The 25316-nt window shown below is 39.2% G+C and overlaps 3 protein-coding genes across 3 annotated transcripts; 2 read left to right on the forward strand and 1 right to left on the reverse strand.

The window, feature by feature from the left end:
- The first annotated feature begins 1968 nt into the window (after positions 1–1968).
- On the forward strand, positions 1969–6851 carry LOC145912076 (sodium-dependent phosphate transport protein 2B-like). The gene is made up of 10 exons (XM_082999497.1): positions 1969–2081; positions 2546–2617; positions 2685–2831; positions 3272–3418; positions 3774–3885; positions 4192–4351; positions 4542–4646; positions 5058–5193; positions 5457–5666; positions 6079–6851. The coding sequence occupies exons 1-10, from the start codon at positions 2012–2014 to the stop codon at positions 6849–6851; spliced, it is 1932 nt and encodes a 643-aa protein (XP_082855623.1). The 5' UTR covers positions 1969–2011.
- Positions 6852–7451: 600 nt separating this feature from the next.
- Positions 7452–24718, forward strand: LOC145910749 (gamma-tubulin complex component 2-like). Its single transcript, XM_082997950.1, has 22 exons — positions 7452–7572; positions 7718–7793; positions 8128–8219; positions 8286–8487; positions 8688–8885; positions 9286–9442; positions 9989–10066; positions 10501–10568; positions 10626–10825; positions 11338–11424; positions 11590–11737; positions 11885–12019; positions 12457–12619; positions 12800–12887; positions 18347–18420; positions 21466–21587; positions 22010–22113; positions 22427–22547; positions 22841–22984; positions 23263–23385; positions 23595–23758; positions 24319–24718. The coding sequence occupies exons 1-22, from the start codon at positions 7517–7519 to the stop codon at positions 24458–24460; spliced, it is 2742 nt and encodes a 913-aa protein (XP_082854076.1). The 5' UTR covers positions 7452–7516; the 3' UTR covers positions 24461–24718.
- Positions 17354–18043, reverse strand: LOC145910634 (uncharacterized). The gene has a single exon (XM_082997824.1). The coding sequence runs from the start codon at positions 18041–18043 to the stop codon at positions 17354–17356; it is 690 nt and encodes a 229-aa protein (XP_082853950.1).
- Positions 24719–25316: the final 598 nt, after the last annotated feature.

A 25316-nucleotide genomic window follows, 5' to 3' on the forward strand; every position in this document is an offset into this window, starting at 1 on the left:
GGCACATGACGTGCACGGAAATCATGTTTGGCCCAAGATTGGTCTATTGCGCAATGGAGTGGCCATCTGGTAATTCCTTTGAGGGGAAACCAAACACTTCCACAATTGACAAGTGTAACTTTCGGGCACAAACCCGTGAGTCAAAATACACAGAATTCTTTCAGAACAAACATCTAGTGAAAATGTGGCAATCGAAAATAACATGTTATACCACTGTATTTGGGCGAACTGTGAATATTGCTACATTTATTCTTTGATAATTTTTTATTTCTTAGAAAGCCAAGTTTAGAATCTATAACCTGGAGATTTGGAAAAGGTCATGAACCCGAGAATACGTCGCACAATGAGCGTAGATGTCATGGCTTTCTGTTTTGCATGCAGCTGTATTTCTGGCTCATGCCTTACAGTACCCGTGTTGGACTGTTCTCGGTATTGAAGTAAAATAAGAAAAAAGTTTTAAATCTTAACGCTTTTGTTAGAATACCACCTTTTTATAGAAGCAAAAGAGCCTTAATAATCATTGAGCAGTAGACATTGTTTCGACCTATGAAGTTTTGTCAGTGCCAATTGAAATATTGATTTTGACGTAAAGCGTGAGAGAAGATTTTCATTCCAGGTCACCACAAAAGATTTAAATTAACGAAACGACGCTTGGTGACACGAATGACGATCACATAACAAATGCACGAAAAGGAAATTTTGGTGACCGCAACAAGATTCAAACTCAGGTTATCCTGCACCAGAATCCCTTTCAGATTTTCTACTTAGTCAATGAATCGGGCGTCTTGACCTGTACGTCGCTAATATTCCGGTATACGTGGGGAATACAGAAGGTCTGTACGACGCATAACGGCCATGCGAATCATCACACTGCAAAGTGTCCCAAGCAAATGATGAGTCTCTGCATGAAGAAAAGCTGATGTGTTAGGCATGACCTACTATATAGGGACCATTGTGTGTGCGTTTATACAATAGAAATCAGTTTCAGGCAATATGTGTTTAGTATAACTATACTACTTCTTTTACCGTTTTAAAAAAATTGGTGACGTCACTGATGCGTTTAAAACACGAAGATGATACGCGTGGCATTGTATTAGCCCCGGCTTGCTTTTTTGCGTAATGAAATTTTACAACAACGACATATCTGGTCTTGTGGCGCTCCCGGCGGACTCCTGGCGTCAAAACTACAAAAATTAAGCCTATCTGCTCCTTTCTCGCCTCGACATGGGTCTGATAACGCCGATTGCGATTTAATTTATTCCAAGTAGCCTACATTAAAACGATACAGCAGCGGGAACAAAACTAAACCCGAATATTGGCCGTAAATCCAACATTTAATGTGCTTTAACAAACAATGCTACGTTGTGTTGTTGAGCCTTAAAAAAGCCACTGGAACTTTTATTTGCTCGTTGTTTAGCTGAGCTTGGCAATTTGACTTTATGACCTATGCAGGTACTTTACGAGTCAACACGCTACAAAGTTTATTGGCTTCAGCAATAAAGCAACGAAGACAAACACAAATCCCGTCCTCTCAGCATTTTGTTACGTGAATTGCAATCGGTTTTGTTTCTCAGACGGGAAAACAACCATTATAGGTTTGCTGGAGTTCCAGACAGCATGTATGTATGTAGTCCTAAATTTACCGCTCTCTTTGTTTGACTGGATAGCGAACTTTTAAGGAATAAATGTCCGCAGCTACGCGCCTGCTGTATGACTATACGTTTGTCCTCCGCATACTATGGCATGTTAAGAGAATGGTTTCGGAAAGAAGTTTTTTTAGTTTGTTTGGTTTTGCACCGAAGAAATTTCGCCAAAGAACAGTAATTTGAGGCCAATGCTCCGGGTGAGCTATCGAAACTTAGCAGTTAGAGCGAAATAATATTGTCAAGTTACTTTCGTGCGCAAGCTCACAACTTGCCAGGCGACCTTCACCTTTAATCTCATACATTCAACTCGTGTGTTGCCAGATATATATCATGTAGTGAGTGTTTTTGATGCAAACTGAGCAACCATGAGAGAAGTATTGCTAAGCACAACAAGCTTTTCCTCCCGAAGCTTCGAAGATGTATTAAAGGAAAATGGTACAAACTGCAACGAAACAAAGAAAATCATCTCATAATATAAGATCGTATATAAAACCCTTTATCGGCGGTTGTAAGCGGTCACCCAGGAGATAAACTTCAACCTGTAGCGAGAAAAGCTTTATATTGTGAATAACACGTATTTAGGTTAAATGTTTTATGATACTACGATAATTTTTTTCGCATCGCTTTGTCCAATTTCATAATGGCAATTTTCTGGAAGATCATGTTGTTATCACGGTGTTAAAAAGAGGAAATATCTCAACATGAATAAAAATCAAGCTCAACAAAACTCAACGTGTGGTAAACCTCACCATTGCACTCGGGGGTAAAGCATATAAAGGGAAGCATGTCCCGCCCTGAGAAGGAAATGCGGGTGAATCAAACTTTCCCCAAACCATAATTTTGTTTCCCCGTTCCCGCACGCAAAAGGGTTGAAATTAGATTACAAATTTATCTTTCAGAAAATGAAAAAAAAATCGAAGAAGGGATGAATGCCAAAGATGACGTTTGGATTGTGAAAACCTTCGACGAAGGTGAGTGTGATGCTGTGCCGTTATCCAAGAAACATTCTTCAGTTCTATATGGCTAATATTCGAACAGGAAACTACGTTCGCTGGAGCGACAAGACTACCAGGGAAAAAGTACAGACCGTGGCGGTGACGACTTTCAAGATTTTTGTTGTTCTCGGATGTCTGTATCTCTTCATTTGTTCCATCAGTATGCTGGGAGACGCGTTTCAGATCTTGGGCACGTTCAAGATTGTGTTTTAAATTTGGCGATCTTTGTATAACGCACAGCTGTGTAAACACAAGTTTTTAATGAAATGTACATTCTGCGGTACATCGTCAGTCTCTTGTTTTTTAACTGCCATATTTTCTCATACAATTTGTCGCGGAAGCCAGTAGTTCCTCGCGAAGTATCGTGCTACAAAACCGTTAACATTTGCTTGGCCACAAGAAGTGTACTCGAAATTATATCACACATTAAAGTGCGTATGTGCGAAAAATATAAATGTATTCCTGTTGCTACAGGTAATATCTGAAATGATTTTTTAAACCGTATAAATACGGTAACCTTTCTGAGTATTTTCAACCACAAACTGTATAAATAGACATATTTAAATCGATGACCCGTATTGCACAACATTTTCAGTCCGAACGCTTTAAATGATTATTTATGTTCAACAGCTGGCAAGGCTGCAGGGGATTTGTTTTCCAACACAACTTTCCTTCAGAATCCAATCACTGGCCTTATTATCGGAATGCTGGTGACCGCACTCATACAGAGTTCGTCCACTTCCATTTCTATTGTGGTTACCATGGTCGCATCAGGAAGTAAGAAATAATGTGAATTCGAACCATAGCGCCCTCTATATTATAGATTTTCGAACTGATACGCAGACACTTTAAAATACTAACCGAATCTTTTCAATACTATTGTTCAATAAATTCTGTATAGTCGTTCTTACAAATTATCTTATACATCTTTAATGTATAATTAATAATTTTTCTCATTTGAAACTTGTGTTTAAGTGCAAAATCGCTAACCAATAAACAGACAACTTTGAAGATCGCTAAAACATTTCGATATCTTGCATAGTCTTCGCTTTTATACTGACAACTTGCATATTTCATCAATTTTGAATGCTCGAAACTTTGCTTTAAGTGCAAATAACATTTTCCTCGTCAGTTTTGGAAGTTAGTGACACAGTGTTCATTGTGATGGGAGCCAACATCGGTACTTCTGTGACCAACACAATCGTCTCTCTAACTCAGTCGATGGACAAGCAGGAATTTAGACGGTAGGTCTTTCAAAAAGCGAAGTACAGTCCGTGTAACAGTCGGAGTGATTTGCCGCTACTGATACGGTATATAGTTGGGTTATGATTCGTTCGGGACTCATAGCGTTTTCGAGACATGTTGTTCCGTTGTCTTATTGCTTTGCATAAAGTGCACACTGACACATATTGTTTGTCGGGCGGTTAGTTAACCATTGGTAAACTGCGCTAAATCTGCAGCCGCTCGCCGTGCATGAAATACATTTACTATATATACTGTGCACCCCTCCTAAACACAGCAAGTAAATATGAGATAATTGTGCTTTCCAGGGCCTTCGCAGGTGCAACCATTCACGACGTGTTCAACTTGTTGTCTGTTCTTGTGTTTCTGCCTCTGGAGTACGTTTCCGGTTATCTCCAAGCACTTACGAAAGTTATTGTTAATTCCTTTCACATACAAGGAGGTGCCGATGCCCCAGATATGCAAAAGGTGCGCATTTACGATATACGAGCTTCGTCAGTAAATACGGTTAAATTTTCCGTTCTTGACCAACGAAATGAAATCACAAGTTTTGGTGAGAGAAGCAGAGAACGGTTAAATCTATCCATGAATAGAAGAATTGGATTTCTTTATGCTGTTTCAATAATACAGTAGTACAGACCAGTTTGTGTTTTGCCAGGCCATCACTAACCCGTTCGTAAAATCGATTGTCGAAATCAACAAAACTGTCATCACCCTCGTGGCCAATGAAGTGCCACTAGAGGCAGATTCGAGCATGATCAAGGTAAGACTTTCTTGTCTTTTTTGTGAAATTCGGAGCCACCACAAGGCCTAATTCTCATGCGCACTTAACGTTGGCTGGCGTTGAAGTAAAAACTTTAAATAAATGGAAAACATGAGTTTTGTGAGTTGCACACAGATGACCACTGTTTCGACCTTGGGTCTCATTAGTGCAGCTTGGTGTGACTATGGATGGTATTGCCGGCCAAACGGCAAGGACTTCCACCATGTGGTGACTATACAATCCCCGCCATCCTTTGGGCACCAATGTGGGTGCAACCATCCGAAGAAAACAAGGTGGAAACACAATGGCCAAGCAAAAGCCAAACCAATAGTGTCTCCAGGCCCCGTATCACAATAAATTATATAAATATGCATAAGTGATTCTGTCTCAGAAGTGAACGGAACATTTTAGATCTGGTGCGAGTCGACAACTGGATACATAAACGTCACCGAGGTGATGAACCAAACGGTCGTGGTTGACGGAAAAAACATAACCATGGAGATGAACGTTACCGTGCTGCAAAAAGTGTCTGTCGGCCTCCGTTTGTGTAAGAGTAATGAATGTGGAACGACATTGACAGTAAAATTAATCATTGAGCTACAGGCTGACATACTTCTATATTTAAGTTCCCAAACGCAAATAAATAGTGTAAGTTGCAAAACCGTGGTAATAGTTATAGTTCATTGGAAGGTACGTTGCTCCATTTGCTTCTTTTGCGAAATAAAACTATTTTAAAAAAAAAATACCTTTGCACACAAAAATTTAAAATCCCTGAAAATTTACAAACCAATTTCCACTTATTTCTTGCAGGCAAATCCCCGCAGGACTTTCTTTTTGCCAACACTGGCCTTTCGGACGTGGAAGCGGGAGTGATCCTTTTGATCACCTCCCTCGTCATCCTTGGTGGTTGTCTGATGCTCATGGTTAAGATCCTCAACTCGATGATGCATGGCAGTGTGTCCAGATTGGTGAAGAAGTTAATTAACACCAACTTTAAGTACCCTTTCGGCTGGGTGACAGGTGCTAATTCGTTTTATTCTTCTAAGCTCGTAGATATATGATGCATTTGGACTGGCTGGAGTAACAACCTTTAGTCCTATTACGCAAAAAAAACATGGAGTTAATCGCTTTGAAAAGCATTAGAAGTTGCGGCAACAATTCCTGTTTGCAAGCATTCCTTATTGTTCGTGTATTTTTAAATAAGCGTTGAAAGTTTCCACAAGGTGTTAGCAGGTCGTTTTGGTAGCACGCACAACGGTTGAGTTAATCATTTAACAATCTTTCAAATTGGACTGCCTTTAAATGCAGTCGATTGGCAGTGAAGTTTAAAGCTAGACCTATTCTTGTAAAGAGCAACACTCGCGTAAAACAACAGCCGCGGCTGTCACGTAGCATAAGTTAAGAGGGTTTAACGATATTTGCTCTTTTGCAGGGTACCTCGCGCTGTTGTTCGGCGCTGGAATGACCTTCGTGATCCAGAGCAGTTCGGTTTTTACATCAATACTGACTCCCCTGGTTGGAATTGGGGTCGTACAACTAAAGAGAATGTACCCGCTCACGCTGGGAGCAAATTTAGGCACAACCACTACGAGTATACTGGCTGCATTGGCCAGCGACCCTTCCAGACTACAGGATTCTTTGCAAGTTTCGCTCATTCATCTCTTCTTTAACCTGTCGGGAATACTTACATGGTATCCAATACCATTTATGCGCTTGCCAATACGAGGGGCAAAGTTTCTTGGCAACACCACAGCTGAATATCGCTGGTTTGCTGTGCTATACGTGTTGAGCGTGTTTTTCGTTTTTCCAGTAGTGCTCTTGGCGTTGTCGTTCGTAAATGTGTGGGCGCTCCTGTCTGTGATTATTGTTATCGCAGTTGTCGCTGCATGTGTAATCGTGGTCAACGTTCTCCAGAAGAGAAAACCCCTGTGGCTTCCAGCATCCATGCGAACATGGAAGTTTCTTCCGCTTCCGCTGCGTTCACTACAGCCTTATGACAGCTTCATGACAAAGTATCTCCTCTGCAAGTGTTGCTGCAAACAGCGCCCCGAAGAGGACGTAATAAGCCTGACGAAACACGGCAGCAGCGTGATATCATCAGATTTGCATTCCAGCGGCCGAAGTGAAACTGCGTCTGTTGATACTGAGGGCAATCCAAATTCCGCCTTTGAACCTGAAAATGGCGAGCACGATATTGCGCTGTAAAAGAATTTACATACGTCGCTGTAAATACATTTGCGTCATCATTAAAAATAAATCGTCTCCAAACTCATATACCCTGTGCTTGGATTTCAATGTGTTCAACATTTATCACGTAACGAAATTATAGTACAGTTGGGAAAAATATAATTTTAGTTAAGACTTGAAAATGTATCTACAGTTCAGCTTTTTTATTGGTCCATGATATAGCCTACTGAGTAAAGAGCTAAAAGTAAGCCATGCCGGCCGTTCCAGGGAAAGAATTCTGAACGGCGTACCGGCAAGAATTCAACGGCTGATGTGTCCTAAATTGTTGTGAGAATCTTAAATTGAGTAAATTTATTAACTTACGCAAGAATTGCACCAAGTAGACGGAAACACAATGGCTTAGTTTTTCGTTCAAATTCAATCTTTTCGATAAGGGTTTTTTTTTACTTTAACTCTTGTGAAAAGTATTCTATCATAGATTACCAAATGTAAAAGTATTCTATGATAGTATTCTATTGCTTCATAGACAAACAAACGAAATAATGTCCTATGGTGCCTCTTGTGGAGACGTTTAACATGAATCGCGGGATTTTGATTGACGTTTGTTTTTCGGTTTGTTGTCACATTTTTTGATAAAAATACAAGTTTGTCGAACCTGTGTCAGTTTTGGTCGAAAAACAAAAATGAGTGACGAGTTTCGTATTCACCACTGTGCGAATCAACTCCTTTATTTGCTAAAGTAAGTGCACTGCTGACGACTTATTGTTTGAAACAAATGGCATGGAGTTTCTTCCCAAATTAAATTTTTCCAAGTTGCAACCGATAAACTCAGCTAATTTTTCCGTGTAAATTACAGTGATCGAATAACAGCCATTGTCTTGTAGGTCAAGTGAAGGACAAAATGCTGCGGAAATATCTGAGCATTTATTGAAAAACAGAACACCATTCCGCACAACCCAGGTAAAATAAGTTACTTTGTAGGTAAGGAATTGTTTCGTCAGTTTGTTTTAAACATATCGCTTGAATATTATCATGATATCAATATTTTAGGTTGAGAAACTGTGGGAAGCTGACCAGGTCCTTGATAATGATAATGCAAAAGTCTCCCAATTGTCCTTTTAGCCATTGCAAGTGGCAGTCGCCTGCTGCTGTAAATTTCACATTCTTTAAGGCTGCTTAGAAATGCATGCAACAGCATTTAAGACGATTAAGTTAACCTGTCTATTGAACAAAACAAACTTTTCCATTTGGAACAAGTATTATGTAAAAAAAAATTAATTTGTGTTTTTTGCAGGTTAATACCCACACTGCAACAGTTCGAATTTCTGAAAATGCAACCAAGCCACAAGAGTTTATAAACAAATATGAAGAGCTGAAAGCTAAAAAGTAAGTGATTGTAAATTATTATATTTGCATCCTGGCATTGCTTAAAAATGGCCAACATTTTCACAGTACCAGAAATGTGGACTCCCTCATGTATCTTCTTTCTGAAATCATGGAGAACCAGGAAATTAAAAATACTCTGGCAAGTTGTGCTGAAGATAAAGGTGATGCTGCCAAACTGATTCCACAACATCCACCTGGAGGTCTTGGATCCTCACTTGTAACTCTACCAGCATCTGGATCTAAATTGACAGCTGAGGAATTAAATGAGGCATGTGTATTGTTTACATGTAATGGTTGTTTCTGGTATTTTGTAAGACACTCGATGGAACAAATTTATTGGAGCTGGTCGGTCATATGCTCTCAGAAGTTTTCTAATTTATTTGTTTTTTCAAAATTATTTTGTGAGAGTAGATATTGTGCCAAGTTATCATAATGTGTATATATTCTTAACCTTGCTGTTTTTACTAGCTTCGGAACAATCTAGAAAAAGCAGCAACCACCACAACACAGTTGACAGCTGATGCCATTCGAAAAATGCTTCATGATCGTCACCAATCGAGGGCACCACATCTTGTTGTTCCTTCACCACCACCATGGTTGGTCGGTCCCATGAGACGAAGACATCTCACCTATGACTTTCCTTTTGACTCAAGCACACAGCACCCGGTACTGTATTCATGCATTTCAATATAAACACAAATTCTGTGCATAGATTGGTATACTATTTTTGGTGATTTAACAGGGCAACAATGTTGCAGAAGCAATATGGCTAATATAAATCAATGAGCTGCAGACAGTACATACTGTTTCAACCTATGTGGTCTCATTAGTGCAACCGGTGACTGTTGTACACAAAATGATATAGTCATGTCTGGTTAGGTAGCAGGCGAGATCGTCATTGGTCACAAGCTCAGTAAAAAGACATACGTTTTTTCTGGTGTATATGTGTGGGCCATAAATCATTGTCATAACTTGTTTGCACTTGTACTTCTAAACTCATCTGCTTGTGTTTAGATAAAACTTGAGCAATAGTAAAGATTGAGATTTTTTGTATGTTTGTATGCAGCCTTCTACGCTTGGTGGTTTTTCCCAAAAACAACAAGAACATTTAATTGTGCGAGACCTGTTGGCTGTTTTGACCGGTGTAGAGGGAATTTACATTCTTGTCCGCCAAGGCGACGACAAATATTCTCCGCGGAGGTTTATTCTTGAACCAACTATGGGTATGCATACTTTGCATATTAATATGAAAAGAAAGTGTGAACCCAAAGACATATATATATTTGAAAACTGTGCATATTTCACCTTTTCAGATAACTGTTTCAAAGATAATTTCTTAGATTCATTTTCTGTTGTTTTAAATCGTTGATTCCCAACCTTTTTGTGGTTGCGTACAACTTGGAGGTAATACAATTTCGACGCATACCACCTAGTTGAGTGTTACGAAGTAACGCAAGTCGCAGGGAATGCAGTAACAAACATTTTGAGATCACTTCTGTTTTTTTTTAATTTCGAACTACATCCGCAAATTACAGAAAGGTGCTCGCGAACCGCTAGTGGTACATGTACCACCGTTTGGGAAACACTGTTTTAAATGAACCAACATATTCATTTACAAATAAACAGTCATCAAAATACTGTCCATATGTTAAAAACACTGTATTATTTTTATTATTATTGAATGCCAACTTTATCAACAAAACTGTAGCTTATTTTTGCAATGCTTTGATATAATGGAGATATACTGACAACATTTTTTTGTCTTCCAGATGTTTCTCTTGCTGAAATGGTTAATCTTGTTGTTCCAATCGCAAGCTCATATTCAATCGTGATCAGCTTTATTGAAGGTAAGTTGCTGCATGCACAGATATTTCTTCATATACACAAAAGTATTGGCTTAATGCAGTAATATTACATGCAATGGCATGATAGGCAGGATCGCCCCACTGCGTAGGATCCTTGCTTGCAAGTTGTGCGCTTGCGCACCAGTGTACCTTGGCCACCATATACCCCGTAAAACCACTGAGCTCCGGTAGCTCAGTTGGTAGAGCGTTGGGCCTGGTTAGCCCAGGGTTGGGAGTTCAAACCTCACCGGGAGCTTGATTTTTTAAATCTAGCTCCGACTTGTCAGGAAAAAGTGGCTGATCCAGCTAGGCTGAATTGCCTGGGCTGCCAAGCCTGCAAACCTAATTCATTAGGTTTTATGTACTCAGTGTCACACACGTAACCACTGGAATACTATCATGATAGTATTGGCTAAATATGTATGTTTTTTTTGCAGAACGAAGTCTTTTTGAGTATGGAAAAGTGAACCATGCCCTGTGTTCTGCGATGAAAACAATTATACGAGTAAGTGATAAACACTATTCCAAACAATGGCGGTTTCTCTCACTTTTTTATGTGCAGGAATATCAGATCAACCTCGCCCAACTGGATGACCATCGTCGCCGCGGTGATCTGTCCCTGCAGCGATTGGTCTTCCTTCTTCAACCTGTTCTACGGCAAATGTCTGTTCTTGCCTCTGTAGCTATTGCTGTAGAAAGAGGCAACTGTATCGGAGGACCAGTGCTGTCTTTGCTTCATAAACGGATCATGAGCAGCATAGGGTGAGATTTCAATGTCTTGTTTATCTTGCCACAATGGAAATTGTTGTACGATTCAATTTCAGCAAATCTGACAAATCTAATCTGAAAACTGAAAATAGGTTTTGACCACCAGGTATCATAATGAATTATGAATCTGACGTTCTTCTGGTGAAAAACAACAATTATACACCTTTTGTTTAAAAAGATTGTATTTTCTAAATATACAAATATACAATCTTTTTAAACAAAAGGTGTATATTTGTTGTTTTTCACCAGAAGAACGTCAGATTCATAAATCTAATCTGATTGTGAACTTTTTTGTTGGTTTCGCCAGTACCTAAATAATATTGTATTAAATTTAAGTACGCATGTAGTTTCTACTTACTTGGCCAGGTTTTAGAGCGATGTTGTAATTCAAAAGAGACCAAACCTGACTGAGTCTGTTTTGCCCTAAATAATTTTACAAGACAAATTTCTTGTTGACTTGTTCTATGTATATACATTTATAATTGAATATTTTTATTTATCTTCAGAGATAAGGTGGCTGAACAACTTTACACATATCTTGCCCAACTTGCCAATGTCCCATACTTGGAAATGCTTGAGAAATGGATTTATAAGTAATTCTTGCGATATCATTTTTTTCTTTTTTTTACAAATTCAACATAATTTTAATGCAGCATTTATTAACATTACATATTAATGTTGGCTATTATATATAGGTGTATGTTTGACATATTCTTGCGCAAAACCACTAAACACATTTTGTAAAATGTTATCTCAAGGGGTGAGATTGTGGATTACTACAGTGAGTTCCTGGTGGAGGAACGTGAGAAGTTCAGCAAAGACAAATTGTTGCAAGATTACAATGATCAATATTGGGAGTCAAGATACACTTTGTGCAGGGATCGAATTCCAGTCTACCTTGAACAGGTTTGTGTTGTATTAATGAGCATTCAAATAAAGACCAGTTGGACAAAATGTATTGTGCTTCTAACGTGCCCACTGAAGAATTATGTTTCTCAGCATGTGAGTGTGAATTTACCACGTGACGTGAATGCCTTTTTTGTGTTTGAACAGATGGCAGACAAGATACTTAGTACTGGCAAGTATTTGAATGTAGTTCATGAATGTGGGAAGACCGTATGCTTTCCTGGGGCAAGGGAAATAGTGTATAGCCCAACGAAGAAAGAATATGTGAAGCAGATTGAAGAGGTGAATGTGAATAATGGTTCTAGATTATAACAGAAGTTGATGAAATGTTGCTTTATTAAGATGTGCCTTTTCCTGCAATGTATTTGTTTGCTTTGTAATTGCTGTTAAAGTTATTCGAAATTAAAACCTATTTTTCTGTTGACTGACTTAACACTAAGTTCCATGTGAACAGCAGAATTTTAATTGCCTTTTTATTTACGCATTTTTTTAGTTTATTTTTCATGTGTTAATGTAAACTGCTAAAAAATTATTTATTTTATCTTAGTAGACATATGCAGTTAAAGTGTCAGCCAACTTAGATGACCACCAAAAACTTTTATCAGACTATTATCAATAGCAGCATATCACTACATAATAAATCACTTTGTTTTACTTTACCAGTCAACAATAATAAATGACAGGGACCGACACAGCTAACTTTATGTTGATACTTTTAGTCTCACAGCTACGCAAGCAAACTTCTCCTCGATTTGCTTATGAATGAACACAGTCTTGCTGCTCGCTTGAGGTCAGTAAAGAGCTACTTTCTGCTCAATGAAGGCGATTTTCTTCTCCACTTCATGGACCTTACGGAAACAGAAATGAAAATGAGAATGCAAGGTAGTAGATACTGTTTATGTAACCTTTCCCAAATACACTTTCATCATGGTTTAACCATTTGCATGAAGTTTTATGAGAAAAAACTGCCCAAAATATTTTGTTGAAGGCTTCATGCCAGAGCTTACTCCACAGAGAGAGAGTCACACTCTTACGTTATTCCTGAATTTGCAATGTCCATAGATATCATGCCCAACCGCTTGGAGACCCTGCTTGAACTCGCCTTAAGAACTAGTACGTCGGAACGTGACCCTTACAAAGACGACCTCAAGTATGACAAAGTGTTCTTTATGATTCAGTTGGTGCTAACAAATATGTTTCAGTATACCATAAACCAGCTGTTTAATTGTTTTTATAAATTTTCCCACAATAGAAACTAGAAGTACAGAGAGTGCAACCCAAGTACAAACAAAAAATGTAGAAAAGTTTATCAGATATTTTACTCATTATTTTTCGTTACTGCAGTCCTTTTATTTTGTTCTCCAAAACCATTCAAGATACGGTGCGCTTTGTATCCTTGGTTTTCATGTTGGTTTGTACTGTTTTAAATCCCCATCTTTCGGGATCCACATTATCCCATGATTTGCTTTTTCATGATTTTAACTTGGCCTGACCAGAGCTGTACTTCCGGTCGTATTTCATCTTCATTTGTGTACTTCGACAATATGTACACCGTTGTACAACACATGAAGCATGTCAGTAGTTTACTTTTAGTACAGATCTGCGTCCAGGTGAACCTCTCACCGCCGGAAGCCATTTGTAGCATTTGCTCAGATAAGTTTCATTTCCAACTTTCTCCAAATCGAACATTCTTTCCCCGTCGTCTTCATCAACAAAATCACAATATTTCAATCGCTTGGTGGCGGTATAACCCAACCTCTTACCGATTCTGTGCACGTATTCATGGCTGGAATACATTCCAATAGCATCGCATCCCATCTCAGCAGCAGCTTTTTCGCTTTGCTTTATAAGCTTGGTCGCCAAGCCCATCTCTCTGTACAGTGGATCAACGCACAACAAACCCATTGTCATAGGACGTTTTGCTCCGATGTCTTCGTACCACTCTTGTCCTAATTGTCTGTCAGCTTTAGAGGCCAAGTCGTCCACGCTAGAGGCTTTATTCGGTGTTTTCGGTAAAGAATTAACGCACATGGCAACCAGCTCTGCACTCCGATCGTCCCGAAAGCCAAAACTTGCGTCGTGTTTTAAATTTTCTTCCATTTTCTCACAGAAAGCCGGTTTGTATTTTTTCAAATCCCTGTCTTTCGCTTGACGAATCATACTGTGAGTTAGGTAACTACTTTCAAGCAGCTTTTTCATGTCTTTGGCGTCGCCCTGACCGAGTTGTACCAAATATACGTTGCTTCGTACTTTACACATGCTACAAACTGCACTCACTGCAGTAAATCCGCCGAATCACAGTGATTTTAAACTTCCACGCTGTTTGTAAATGATTAACTTATACTTCTATTTGACAACTAACAAGTGCAAATATGCATACACATCATTTACGCCGTTTCGGAAATTGCAAATAAGTTGACTTAATTTGGAGTTGGACGCGCGGGCGACACAGAACCTCTCGACCGCCTACTGGTGTTATGGTATCATCCACGAACCAGCTTTCGAAGTTTGGCAAAAAATACACATAAAAAAGTAAACAACGAATGTGTTTGGTGCAAAACCGTTAAGAGGTCAATGTCTTGCTTGACTTAAATTACCAGAATCATCAGATTAAAAATCATTGGTTCTGTGTTGGCGATGATTTGTGTTATTTCAGTCAATTCCTGATAAACGTTAGCAAATTAGGTTACAATAAATGACTTACAATAAGTGACTTTTTTTGCTAGAAATAGGCAAAGTGGAGCAAATTATATGAATTGAGTATGCTGAATACAGATGGCCAACTGTTTCGACCTATAAGGTCTCATCAGTGCAACTGCTGTGTCCCTATCCAACGACTTTGCTGAATAAAAGAAAAAGCAAAGACTTGACTATACAATCACGCCATAGGCGTCGATTTAGGGGTGACCGGGGTGATATGTCACCCCTCATAAACAAACAGGGGTGACAACGCATGTATTGTCACCCCTTTATTTCGTTTAAATTAAAAATTATTGTCAGAAAAACCACATACATTATATGCGCTAAGCTAGTTTCCAACGACCTGTATTATCACCGTCACAATCATGACAATCACAAGTGTCTCGTGGATTGTCACGCAGCCCAGCAATTGTTGTAACACAGTGTTTCTCGAACTTTTTTTCTGCACCGCCCCCTAAAACACCGTAATCATTTAACAACGCCCAACAGAACAGACAAAAAACATAATGAATTTATCTGTTTCTTGTCAATTAATGCGATGGGCGAGGTTGGGGGAATGACACCAATTTCGTCTGATTTCTAATATTTCAAAACCAAACTCTAGTTAAAAACAAGTAAACCATACCACTGAAAATCCTCATTTTCGAATAGCGATTATTTAGCGTTGATTGATGACACATTGTGACATATATAAAATTCGTTGTGACGTCAGAATCAATAACTTCTAGTTCTGCATGCGAGAAAAACCCTTTTTAAAGTAGCACAAATTATCCAAAGATTGGACTGAATCATTTGGGCCTGTGATTCCCAACTTTTTGGGGTTGAGTACCGCTTGGAGGTAAAACAAATTCGTCGTGTTCTCGAGTAACTATTGAATGTTTTGAAATCAGTTACGATGTTTTAAATTCTTAGTATACCCGCAAATTACGGAAAGGTGCTCACGTACCACCGGTTGGAAAACACTGACATACGCTATAAGAGAAAATTTGCCCTGTCACCAAGCGCCCACCAATCGCTCATTTATTTCCTAGCGCCCCCCATCGCCCATTTGGTAGTGATGTGTTGCGCCGGATCCGGGTACCCGGACCCGGCCGGATATTGACCAATTTTCAATACCCGGACCCGGCCGAATAATACACTTAATTTTACCGGATAGTTGGGAAAGCATTTTTGTCCTAAAAACGGACAAACATTTCGCAAATTACTCGTTTTTGGGACCCAGTCTGTGATACTTGCCGACTTCCGATTTTTCTGTAGTTTGTTATTAGGTTTTTCGTGACGTGTTATACTATATTAATAAATGCCCACGTTTATTTGTTATACTAATGATAAGCATAGCATTCTGTTTGGCAATCAAACATTTTTGCCATGCCGATAAAATACATGAATCGGTGTTAACAAACTGCCGGATCCAAATTATCCGGCCGGATTTGATTGATAACTATCCGGATCCGGCCGGGCCGGATAATTTGGAACTGGGAACATCACTACCATTTGGTCTCCAGCGCCCCCGTACAATTGCAAACGCCCCCAGAGCACTTTGGGAACCACTGTTGTAACGTAATGGTAAGAATCGGCATTGTTGCGCAATAGATTTGTTTGTTACTTCATAATTACTAAATTTGCAATAGACCGATTGAAAAAAAAATGTCCCGCTTTCAGTAAGGGGGTTCGTAATCGAAGTGTTTAGACTTTAGTGCTATAACAACATGGTTCAGTGTAAACAGAAACTGAAACGAAACGGAATTTGCGTCATTTCCTATGTTTAGGGTGATACGACTGAAGAAATGTTTTTTGCGTGTTTTTAAAACCTGGAAAAGTCACCCTTAATATTTCACAAAACGTTGAAATATCGACGCCTTTGCATTCACCGTCATCCGTTGGGCACCAAACTAGGTGCAACCTTACTGAGAAAACAAGGTGGAAACACTGTGTCGTAGCAATGCTCAGCCAATAGTGTCGTCAGGCCCCGTGTCACAATAATCATATGATAAGCAAAGTGGAGCCAAAAACATGAATTGTGTAAGCTGCAGACAGATGGCCACTGTTTCGACCTATAGGGTCTCATCAGTGCAGCTGGTGTGAATGAGACGACTTTACCGACCAAACGGACAAGGAAAGACTTCCACTTTGTGGTGACAATCACCGTCATTATTGTTGACTATACAATGGACTGAGAAAACAAGGTGGAAACACTATGGCCAAGCAACGCTCAACCAATAGTGTCGTCAGGCTCCGTGTCACAATAATCATATGGTAAGCAAAGTGGAGCCAATAATATGAATTACGGTGATTGTATAGTCACCACAAAGTGGAAGTCTTTGCTTGGCCGTTTTGTCGGTAAAGTCGTGTCATTCACACCAGCTGCACTGATGAGACCTTTTAGGTCGAAACTGTGGCCGTCTGTCTGCAGCTTATACAACACACACAAATAGTTCATCCTTATTCTGATATTAGTAAACAGCACAGTAATCATCAACTACTGGAGATTCTGTACGAATTTTAATTGTATATGTTGGCGCCTTATAGCTGTTATAGTGGCATAAGTTAAGTTTAAAGCATGTCGATAGAAAGAAACGTAACCGAATTCGTTTGAAAAACTTTACTATATTTTATGTGCGCCGTCGTAAGATTTTGCAAGAAATGTGACGTCACCGGTCCATGAGGTGGCGACCGAACTTTATTAGGCGATACCCGGTATTTACACGTTTTGGTCTTGCTTCACTACACAGCCTTACTATGTGGCAAACGAATAGTCACGTGAGATCCTGTGAATCTCAGCGAAAACAGATTTTTCGACTACTCTGAAGTCATGAGAAGGGTTTCGACAGAACCATGAGGTTGGGGACCCCTGGATTCAATAAAAAAAAGCTTAATATCAAGCCTATATACGCATATGCAGAAAAATAAGCGCGTCTATATACGGCAACGCGTATCATGTTCCCTTTCACCGTTGTTCTTACGATCCAGCCATTTATAAGTTTGACATAGATGTGTGTGTTCTCTTATCTTCTCCTCGTCGAAAACTCTTCCGTCTTCATCAAGGAAGTCCTTGTAGGCCCACCGGCTATGAACAACGTAACCGAGCTTCTTGCCGATCTTGTGCGTGTACTCGTTGCTCGAATACATTCCTATTGCGTCGCACCCCATTTCCACGGCTACTTCTTCACTTATCTTGGCAAGCTTTGTTGCCAATCCGCGCCCTGCGTACCTTGGATCCACGCAGAGGGTGCCCAGAGTCATGGGTCGTTTTGCTCCGATGTCCTCATACCATTTCTTCCCCATAAGTTTCACAAATCTTGCCACCATGTCGTTTTGTGCATCATCTGTTGTCTGTTTATTTGCTGAGCCAGTTTCTATCGAGTTGACGCACATGGCTGCTAAATTTCCGTTCAGTTTATGGCGCAACCCAAAACTCGCACCTAATGTCAGAAGAACGTCCATCTTTCTTCGAAAGTTAGGGAGATCCTTTTCGACGTCCCAGTTGATCATTTGATAAAACGGTCCGTTGCTGAGATAGTTGGTTTCCATAAAATTTTTCACTTCCTCGGCATTTTCCGGGCCAAGTTTAACCAATTGGAAGTTTGAGAGTGCGTCTTCGCTCATTTTTTTATCACGGAATTTCAGTTTTTCCCGAAAGTATTTTTGTAGATCACTGGCTCACGCAAACGCTGAAAAAGTAACATAAACATTTTAGTCCTGCAATGACCAAAAAATACGAACGTCAATCCTGCCCAGGATGCCCCCCCTGGCCTAATATACCAACAAATAGCCACGCTCTTTTTAGTTAAACATTGTGGCTATTTTCATTGATGTATACTTCCAGATGATGACAGTATGGCCGCTAACAACAGGTTGGGCTCCTTGCGTAAAACACTTTGGTTATTTTATAGTAATATGTTTTCACAGAATCGTGCTTCTCAACTATGATCTCATCACTCAACTCGTCAGAATTCTCTCCATAGACACGGTGGAGGAAAAAGGTAGTGGTTGTTACTGTGGTTACATTTTTGACACAACGAGCCTGCAAAGGTAGATTGCTTTCAAAGAACAAGTTCCATCAGTTAGGATATTGTTGCGACCTATATTCCAAAAATAAGCCTCAAGCTGAGTCTTAACAATATTATTTATGATCGATGGGAAATCCTATTTGATCAACTCATTTGACATAAAATCGCACGTGAGTTCTAATTGTTGTGTTTCCTAACCTGACTTTAATTGAAAACCTGAGGCAAACGCTACACCAACATTTATTATATTAAGATCAGTTTTGAATAGATTTTTAACACACGCAAGAATACCAATGCGAAATTTCGTGACTCTCAGAAAGAACTGAACAGAATCGAATCACGCAACCCAAATAAAGAACTGAGGTGAGCACAGTACACCCTGCTTCGCCTCACCTAAACGCACACGGAAAGTTCCATTATTTAAACCGGAGAGAAACAAAGCGAATGAAGGGTTTTGAAAAGAACGGTCGCCGACCGACTGGGTTTTTTTTTCACTAAAAAATTTATGTCAAATGACCGAAATACCAGCAAAAATTTAGGACATTTTCAATTTATTTTGGTCATTTACAGTATAATACTTTAGTTCGCAGAAATGTAAGCAACTTGAATAATCTACCAGCCAATTTCCTTTGGGACATTGTGTCCGAAATGGCTTTTATTTTTTGTGACATTTCTGAAAAAATTGGGTCAATGACAGACAAATGACACAAAACACAGACTCACGGTCAGCAAACAGTAACAAAAGACGTACACTTACACAAAAAAAAATGAAGGACTTCTCCAAGGCGACACTTGTAAGCTGACCAATAAAACCACATGACAACATAGCTGTTGCGTAGAAACTTATAACGTTTGTAAAAATAATGTCACACTAGTATCGAGATCAAACAACATGTGAAAGCAACTGTTGCTGTACATTTTGCATTGAGATGCTGGACAAGACGCTACCAGAAAAATGCCTTAACCAACATAAAAAGAGATTCCGGACGTTAATGACGAAAATGGCTGTTGTGTGGCCATTGTTTATATTTCCATGAATGCAAACGTTGTTATGTAACGTAAAATTACGTTACAGATATTTGCTTACAGCTCTGTTGGTTACTTATTATTAGGGCGATTGTTGTTTGACGTAAAAAAACGAAAATTTGTGACCTAAAAATTGAAACTTTTGACATTAAAAAATTTTTTTTTGACAAATTATGAGGTATGAAGAACTCAAGTAGTTAAGTTACGCATTATTGTGCAAGAAGTTAAAATTTATTGTAATAAAACGGGAGATACTTTTCTATATTTTCTGGTTCAATACATTTGTCTAAACTGAAGATACATGAAGTATACAAAGCAAAACCGAACCAAGAGCTGCACGTAACCTACAGCTGCCGACTTGGGACCTACCAAATATTTTACACGTTTTAAAGTGTGTTGAGCATCTCACCAAATCGACCTAATTATTTTATTTAATGGTATATGATTTACAATAAGTAGACAATGGGCCATTTGCTTGGTATAAAAAACTACAGGGTGTAAAATGTAAAAATTTCACTGAAAAAGTTCACTGACAGTGCAACCTTTACGACACCACGACAATGGAGTTTGTAAGCAACTTTGCGTAAAACTAAAGGTACATCTACAACAAACATATATCCAAAGTTTTTCGGTTCTACGTCAACTAAAAAATGTAGAAAACTGCACGAAAAGTAGCGACGACCAAAAATCGTAAACCTTTTGCGCTGTGGCGAAACTGCCATCACACAAGGCGCTCGCGTCGAAAAAAATGCATTGTTTACATAGGATAAGGCGCCTTTTTTGCAGATATCGAACAGTTTCAAACATAGGGGAACCCACAGATTACGTTACCTTGAAGGTCAAGACAAGGTTTTACTCTACACCAAAATATGTCACTGTGGCGTCACAAACCAAAGGCTTATTTGTCCCTGATTATCGGGGGACCAAAGGGTATAGCAGAAACGACATTACCCTGTACTTCGATAAGACGGGAATGGTGCGTTTCTTTGCTGAGTGACATTACATGACGTCATTTTGGATGTCATGTCGTAACTTCAACCTCCCCTTTGTGCTGTTGACTTTAATTTGATGATTCCAACATTTCTAGTTACAACTATATTGCGAAAAATGCATTAGTGGTTGATTGTGACAAATTAAATAAATCACTTATGATGCGAACTCGTGGGCAGCGCTGCTGTCTGACAAAAAGTCCAAAAGTGGTACTATGACAGAATAACAGTGTTTTGTTGCATAATCAGCTGATTTGGTCGGTTTTTCTCGGCGGTATATTGTTCCGAGTCACATGCACTTTAAGTGAAATAAAAAATATTTCTGCTAATTTGGAATTAGCCCCAAAGAATTTTCCTGCCTTTTCACTCAACCCCAGTTAATAAAGTTATAAGAAATACCCCCCCCAAAAAAAATAAATAAAAAATAAAAAAAAATTACCCAATTAACCTCATTTAAATTTTAAAATAAAATTCAATTTGGGCTGCTGCAGAACGCACCAACAGAAATGCTCAATCATATGTAGACTTTTTTAAATTCTTTTCAAATGTCTAATCTTGCATCCTGTCCACAAACCTGTCAATGCCAAAAAACATGCAACAAAGCCCAAGAACTTCTGTAGAGCCACCGTAGCGGTCTGCTGGGATCCACAAGATAGACACACATTTACCATTTTGGGTACCGATGGACGCGCACTGTTATTTTCTCCGAGATGTCAGATGACAGCGCATTTGCAAGTCATGCGTGACGTTTAAGTTGAAAACCGCTGTTCAAGACGATACGTGCACATAAAGATGTTGCTGGTCATACCACCGCAAATCATGTGTCCCAACCTGTACAAAGGATTGTTAAAGGCGGGGGTGATAGATGTAACGTAATTTGGAACACGGGTTGAATTTGTACGGACATTATAAATTCCATAAGTCGATCACGAGCGTCACAAATGTTTTATTTCCCTTTCAAAACAAACTGAACACAAATGGAAAATTTCTGTGTTTCATTCAGTTGTTAAATCACTGGACCCCACGGAGTTAAGTTTAAGCGGTCTGGAATCGTTTGCGCTCGACTACACCGTGCACTGGCCACTCTCACTCGTCATATCCAGGAAGGCCCTCACCAAGTATCAGGTATTTATGATCAAGTTATTTTCAAAAAACAGTTCAGTGTTCAATGCATAATCAGACCGTGACGGAGACTTCACTTTTGAAAGCCCGCAGTGCAATGATTGATAGCTTCACTAGTTTTGAGGTTGCCTCTGTTTATCCATCAAGGCGAAATGCTTAGTTTTCAGTTTTGCATTTTTTAGGTGCACTTTTATTGGGGAAATAGCATTTAATGTGTCATTGAGCCTCTAAGTAGTGGGAGGTCGAGTACAAGATTATTGCTATCTTTAAGCTATGAGTTATGTATGTTGTATCTATTGCGCTAAAAGATGTGTTGCGCGGTCCGTTATTTTGCCACAATACGCTTGTCGCGGTTTCGTATACTCGTATATGTTATAGGATTTAATTAATTCAATGCAATATTGAAACTTGCATCGGTTCACTAGATGTTATTTCGGCATTTGTTTTACTGCAAACATGTCGAGCGCCAACTTCGGAATGTTTGGATCAAGTTCAAGATTCTGAAGAGAGACGTTGGCGTCTCGCTCAAGTAAGTCTAGGCTTATAATGGAGGTTTTTGATAGTGTGATTGTCGCCAATCGATTTATCAGTATATAAACATAATACTGGATTCAATTTGCCTTTCAGTGAAGGGCAATGTTGTCCTGCAAAAACTTCATACGTTTCAATTAAATAATCAGCAGTTTATTGTAATTTTGTTGCAAAGGCATTTTAGTATTCATAGCCAACTTTATAGGTACTGTGTTGCTTTTCTGTCTTTGGTGTTATTGAAGGAAAGTTGTTGTTCGCACTTAACTTTTGCTAGCCCAAATCAAGTTCTCTTCTGTGTCCTGTTATTGTAGGTTCGGAAAGGCGATGGCGATCCTGCAGCGGATGCTTCATTTTATCCTCAACTTCGAGTACTACATGATGTTCGAAGTCTTGGAGCCGAACTGGAACACTCTCGAGAAGAATCTAAAATCTGTAAGAAAACGATTTTAAATTACATGATAACGATCCGAGTCTGTAGACGTGATTATTGTTACTTCGTGAAACCGTGAACATACAAAACGGTTGGGAACCACTGGAGTAGGGTATTTCCCTAGTATAAACAGTTTCTTAACTTGTCCATCAAAACTGTCAGCAACACAACCAAGCCAAGTTGAAAGTCAAAATGGAGAGTGCGTGGGGGGAATCAGTTTCTGTAAAACCCTTTTTTAAACAGAAATTTTTTGATTTATATAAAGTTGGAACGTGAAATCCGTGATTATTTCCAGGCTGTGAATGTCGACGAGGTGTTGGATTTCCACACAGACTTCCTACGTCAGAGTTTACAGGATTGTTTGCTCACAAACACAGACCTGTTGAGAATTTTAAGCAAGCTTCTCATGCTTTGCGTGGCTTTCAGCAACTTCATGCAGGTATAGACTTTTTTATTGTCTGCTGATTATATTGTTCGCTTTATGTTTTATTAATTGATCTTGAAGTTTTCCAAAAAAGAATTCTCCTAGTTTAAAGTTGCAGAAAGCCCGAAATACCGCAAAAGTCTTCCTATGTTAGAAAATTATAAAGAGCCTTTGACACCAAAGTTTTGGCTACATTCTTACCTTCAGTGTCCACAAAATAACCATGAAACCTCTTGTTCCATTGGCTCGAGTTATTTAACTGCACTTATATACGTTTTGCATTACGTCATCAGAGCATAAGTCGTCAGATCGAGGGACCGATGTTGGAGGAAAAGTTGGAACACATGACTTTATCAGGACCTCCGACCAACGAGGAGAAAAAATTGGAATCTGAACGACTTTCGACCGCCACAAGAGTAAGTTAAATACAATGGACGCCACAAAAACTTTTACAGTGTACTGAAAAACGTACATTTTGAAGGAAAGCTTTAGTCATGTTGGACTTCATGTAACTTTTAAATATTTATTGATTTGCTAAAAGCTAATTTCCGAGCAATAGCTACTCGAAGGCCCGAATTTTGACCGATGTGCTGATTTATTTTCCAACACACTAATTTGTTCGTAGGAGAGCAGCGCGCACTTGGAAGATATAACAAGTACCGAGGAACACCTTGCTTCAGTTGCCACATTTGAACAAAACTTCTCGAAAGTTCTGAAGCAACTGCTCCAGGACATCGCTTTCATCAGCCGAGAGCAGGGGCAACACTGTCTCTTCAACGTCTTGCACAAGTGCGTGAAGTCACAAAGATATTTTTTATTTGGTTTGCTTGTGATAGTTTGGGGATAGAGAGTGGTTTGTTGCATTTAATAACATTGTAAGGTATGTACTCTTCATGAATGGCGAATATTAAGCCAACAAACGCCTTGACTAACACGAAAAAAGTGTGTAGCGTGACAATATTAACCACTTTACCAAGTTTTTTTTAATATGACACCTTGGGTTGAATCCCATCACAATCTAATCTGGTATGCATTTTATCAATGCAACCGAAAAGCTTTTTGTAGCACTGTGGTTGTCAAACATTTTTGCCCGTTTTGATCAGGTCCGAGTAATCGCGGACAACCAGGTTTTTTGAAAAGTCTGCATAAATTCACGTTCGAGGTTTACGTCGCACGGCGTTTTTGCTTGTCACATAACCAAGCTACAACGTGAAAATGTGAGCAAAATTTTCGGGAAACGCTCTACAGGTCTCCGGTTAAGAACCATGCACTGTTCTAGCAATACCGTGGAGAAAAAGAAGTTTTCCTCTATAGATTCATGTTTTTATGAATCTTATTGTCTGTTTTAGATTGGATTACAACGGTTTCTACCAGGCCCAGATTGTCGAAGAGGAAAACAAGGAAATACTCGACACGTCATCAGCAACTGAGTTGATATCCAAGCACCATAAGGCGCCGCCCACCGTTGCGAAAACCAATCAAAATCCTTGATGGTCACGTGCTTTGTAATGCCAAAATTTTCGACATATGTTGCGCAAAACCAATTGTTTATTTTCGTACGTTTTTAAACTGAATTTGGTTTGCGAAGGTGCTACTTTGATGAGTTTTGGACAAGTGCTTACCTTCCACAGTTTGATTTCTTCCATGCAACTTGTCTAGTTAAAGATTGGTATTCCGAAAACCAAAACGAGTTGCGTTCCACCGAAAACAGAGGACGCTGAATTGGGATTAGTTCCAGAAACACTCTACTATCGGCAAAATAAACTTTATTTTTTAAAGTCCCGCTTTTCTATTTTTTTGACAGTGTTATGTTACCTCACTGCAAGAAAACTTATTTTCCAAAGTTATTTCAACGAGATGCGAAAAAGTGCCAGTGTTTTAGGCACGAAACACCAAAGTATTGTAGAGCCGTAAGACTTCAGTATTTGCATGCAACCTACAGCAGCTATATTTAACATATGCACGCATGTCTGTATTTCTATCAAAAATAAGTTTAGTCGGCGGAAAACGCCCACCTTCTATTCTGTCACCACTATAACGATGACGAACCAAAGCAATCCGTGGTGGATTAGAATTAACTCTACGGTTGAGTGAGCACACATGCAAGGGCGTATTTTGGGCACTTTGAATCAGGTAGCTACTTGGTGCCGGGTGCTGTAAAAAAAATTTGACAAAAAGGGCAGCTCAAACCATGCATTACTAACACAACAACGGATCGTTTAAAGGCTCCGTCATTTATGGTTTCATGAAAGATGGAGGGCATTAAAACCGCTCCGTTTGGACATTATTTAAGACAAAAGAGCAACAAAAAATGCAATTGGATTTTGCATCTAATGTCGTTTTATGC

The sequence above is a fragment of the Ascidia mentula genome, chromosome 8 (assembly GCF_947561715.1).
Source record: "Ascidia mentula chromosome 8, kaAscMent1.1, whole genome shotgun sequence".
Classification (NCBI taxonomy): domain Eukaryota; kingdom Metazoa; phylum Chordata; class Ascidiacea; order Phlebobranchia; family Ascidiidae; genus Ascidia; species Ascidia mentula.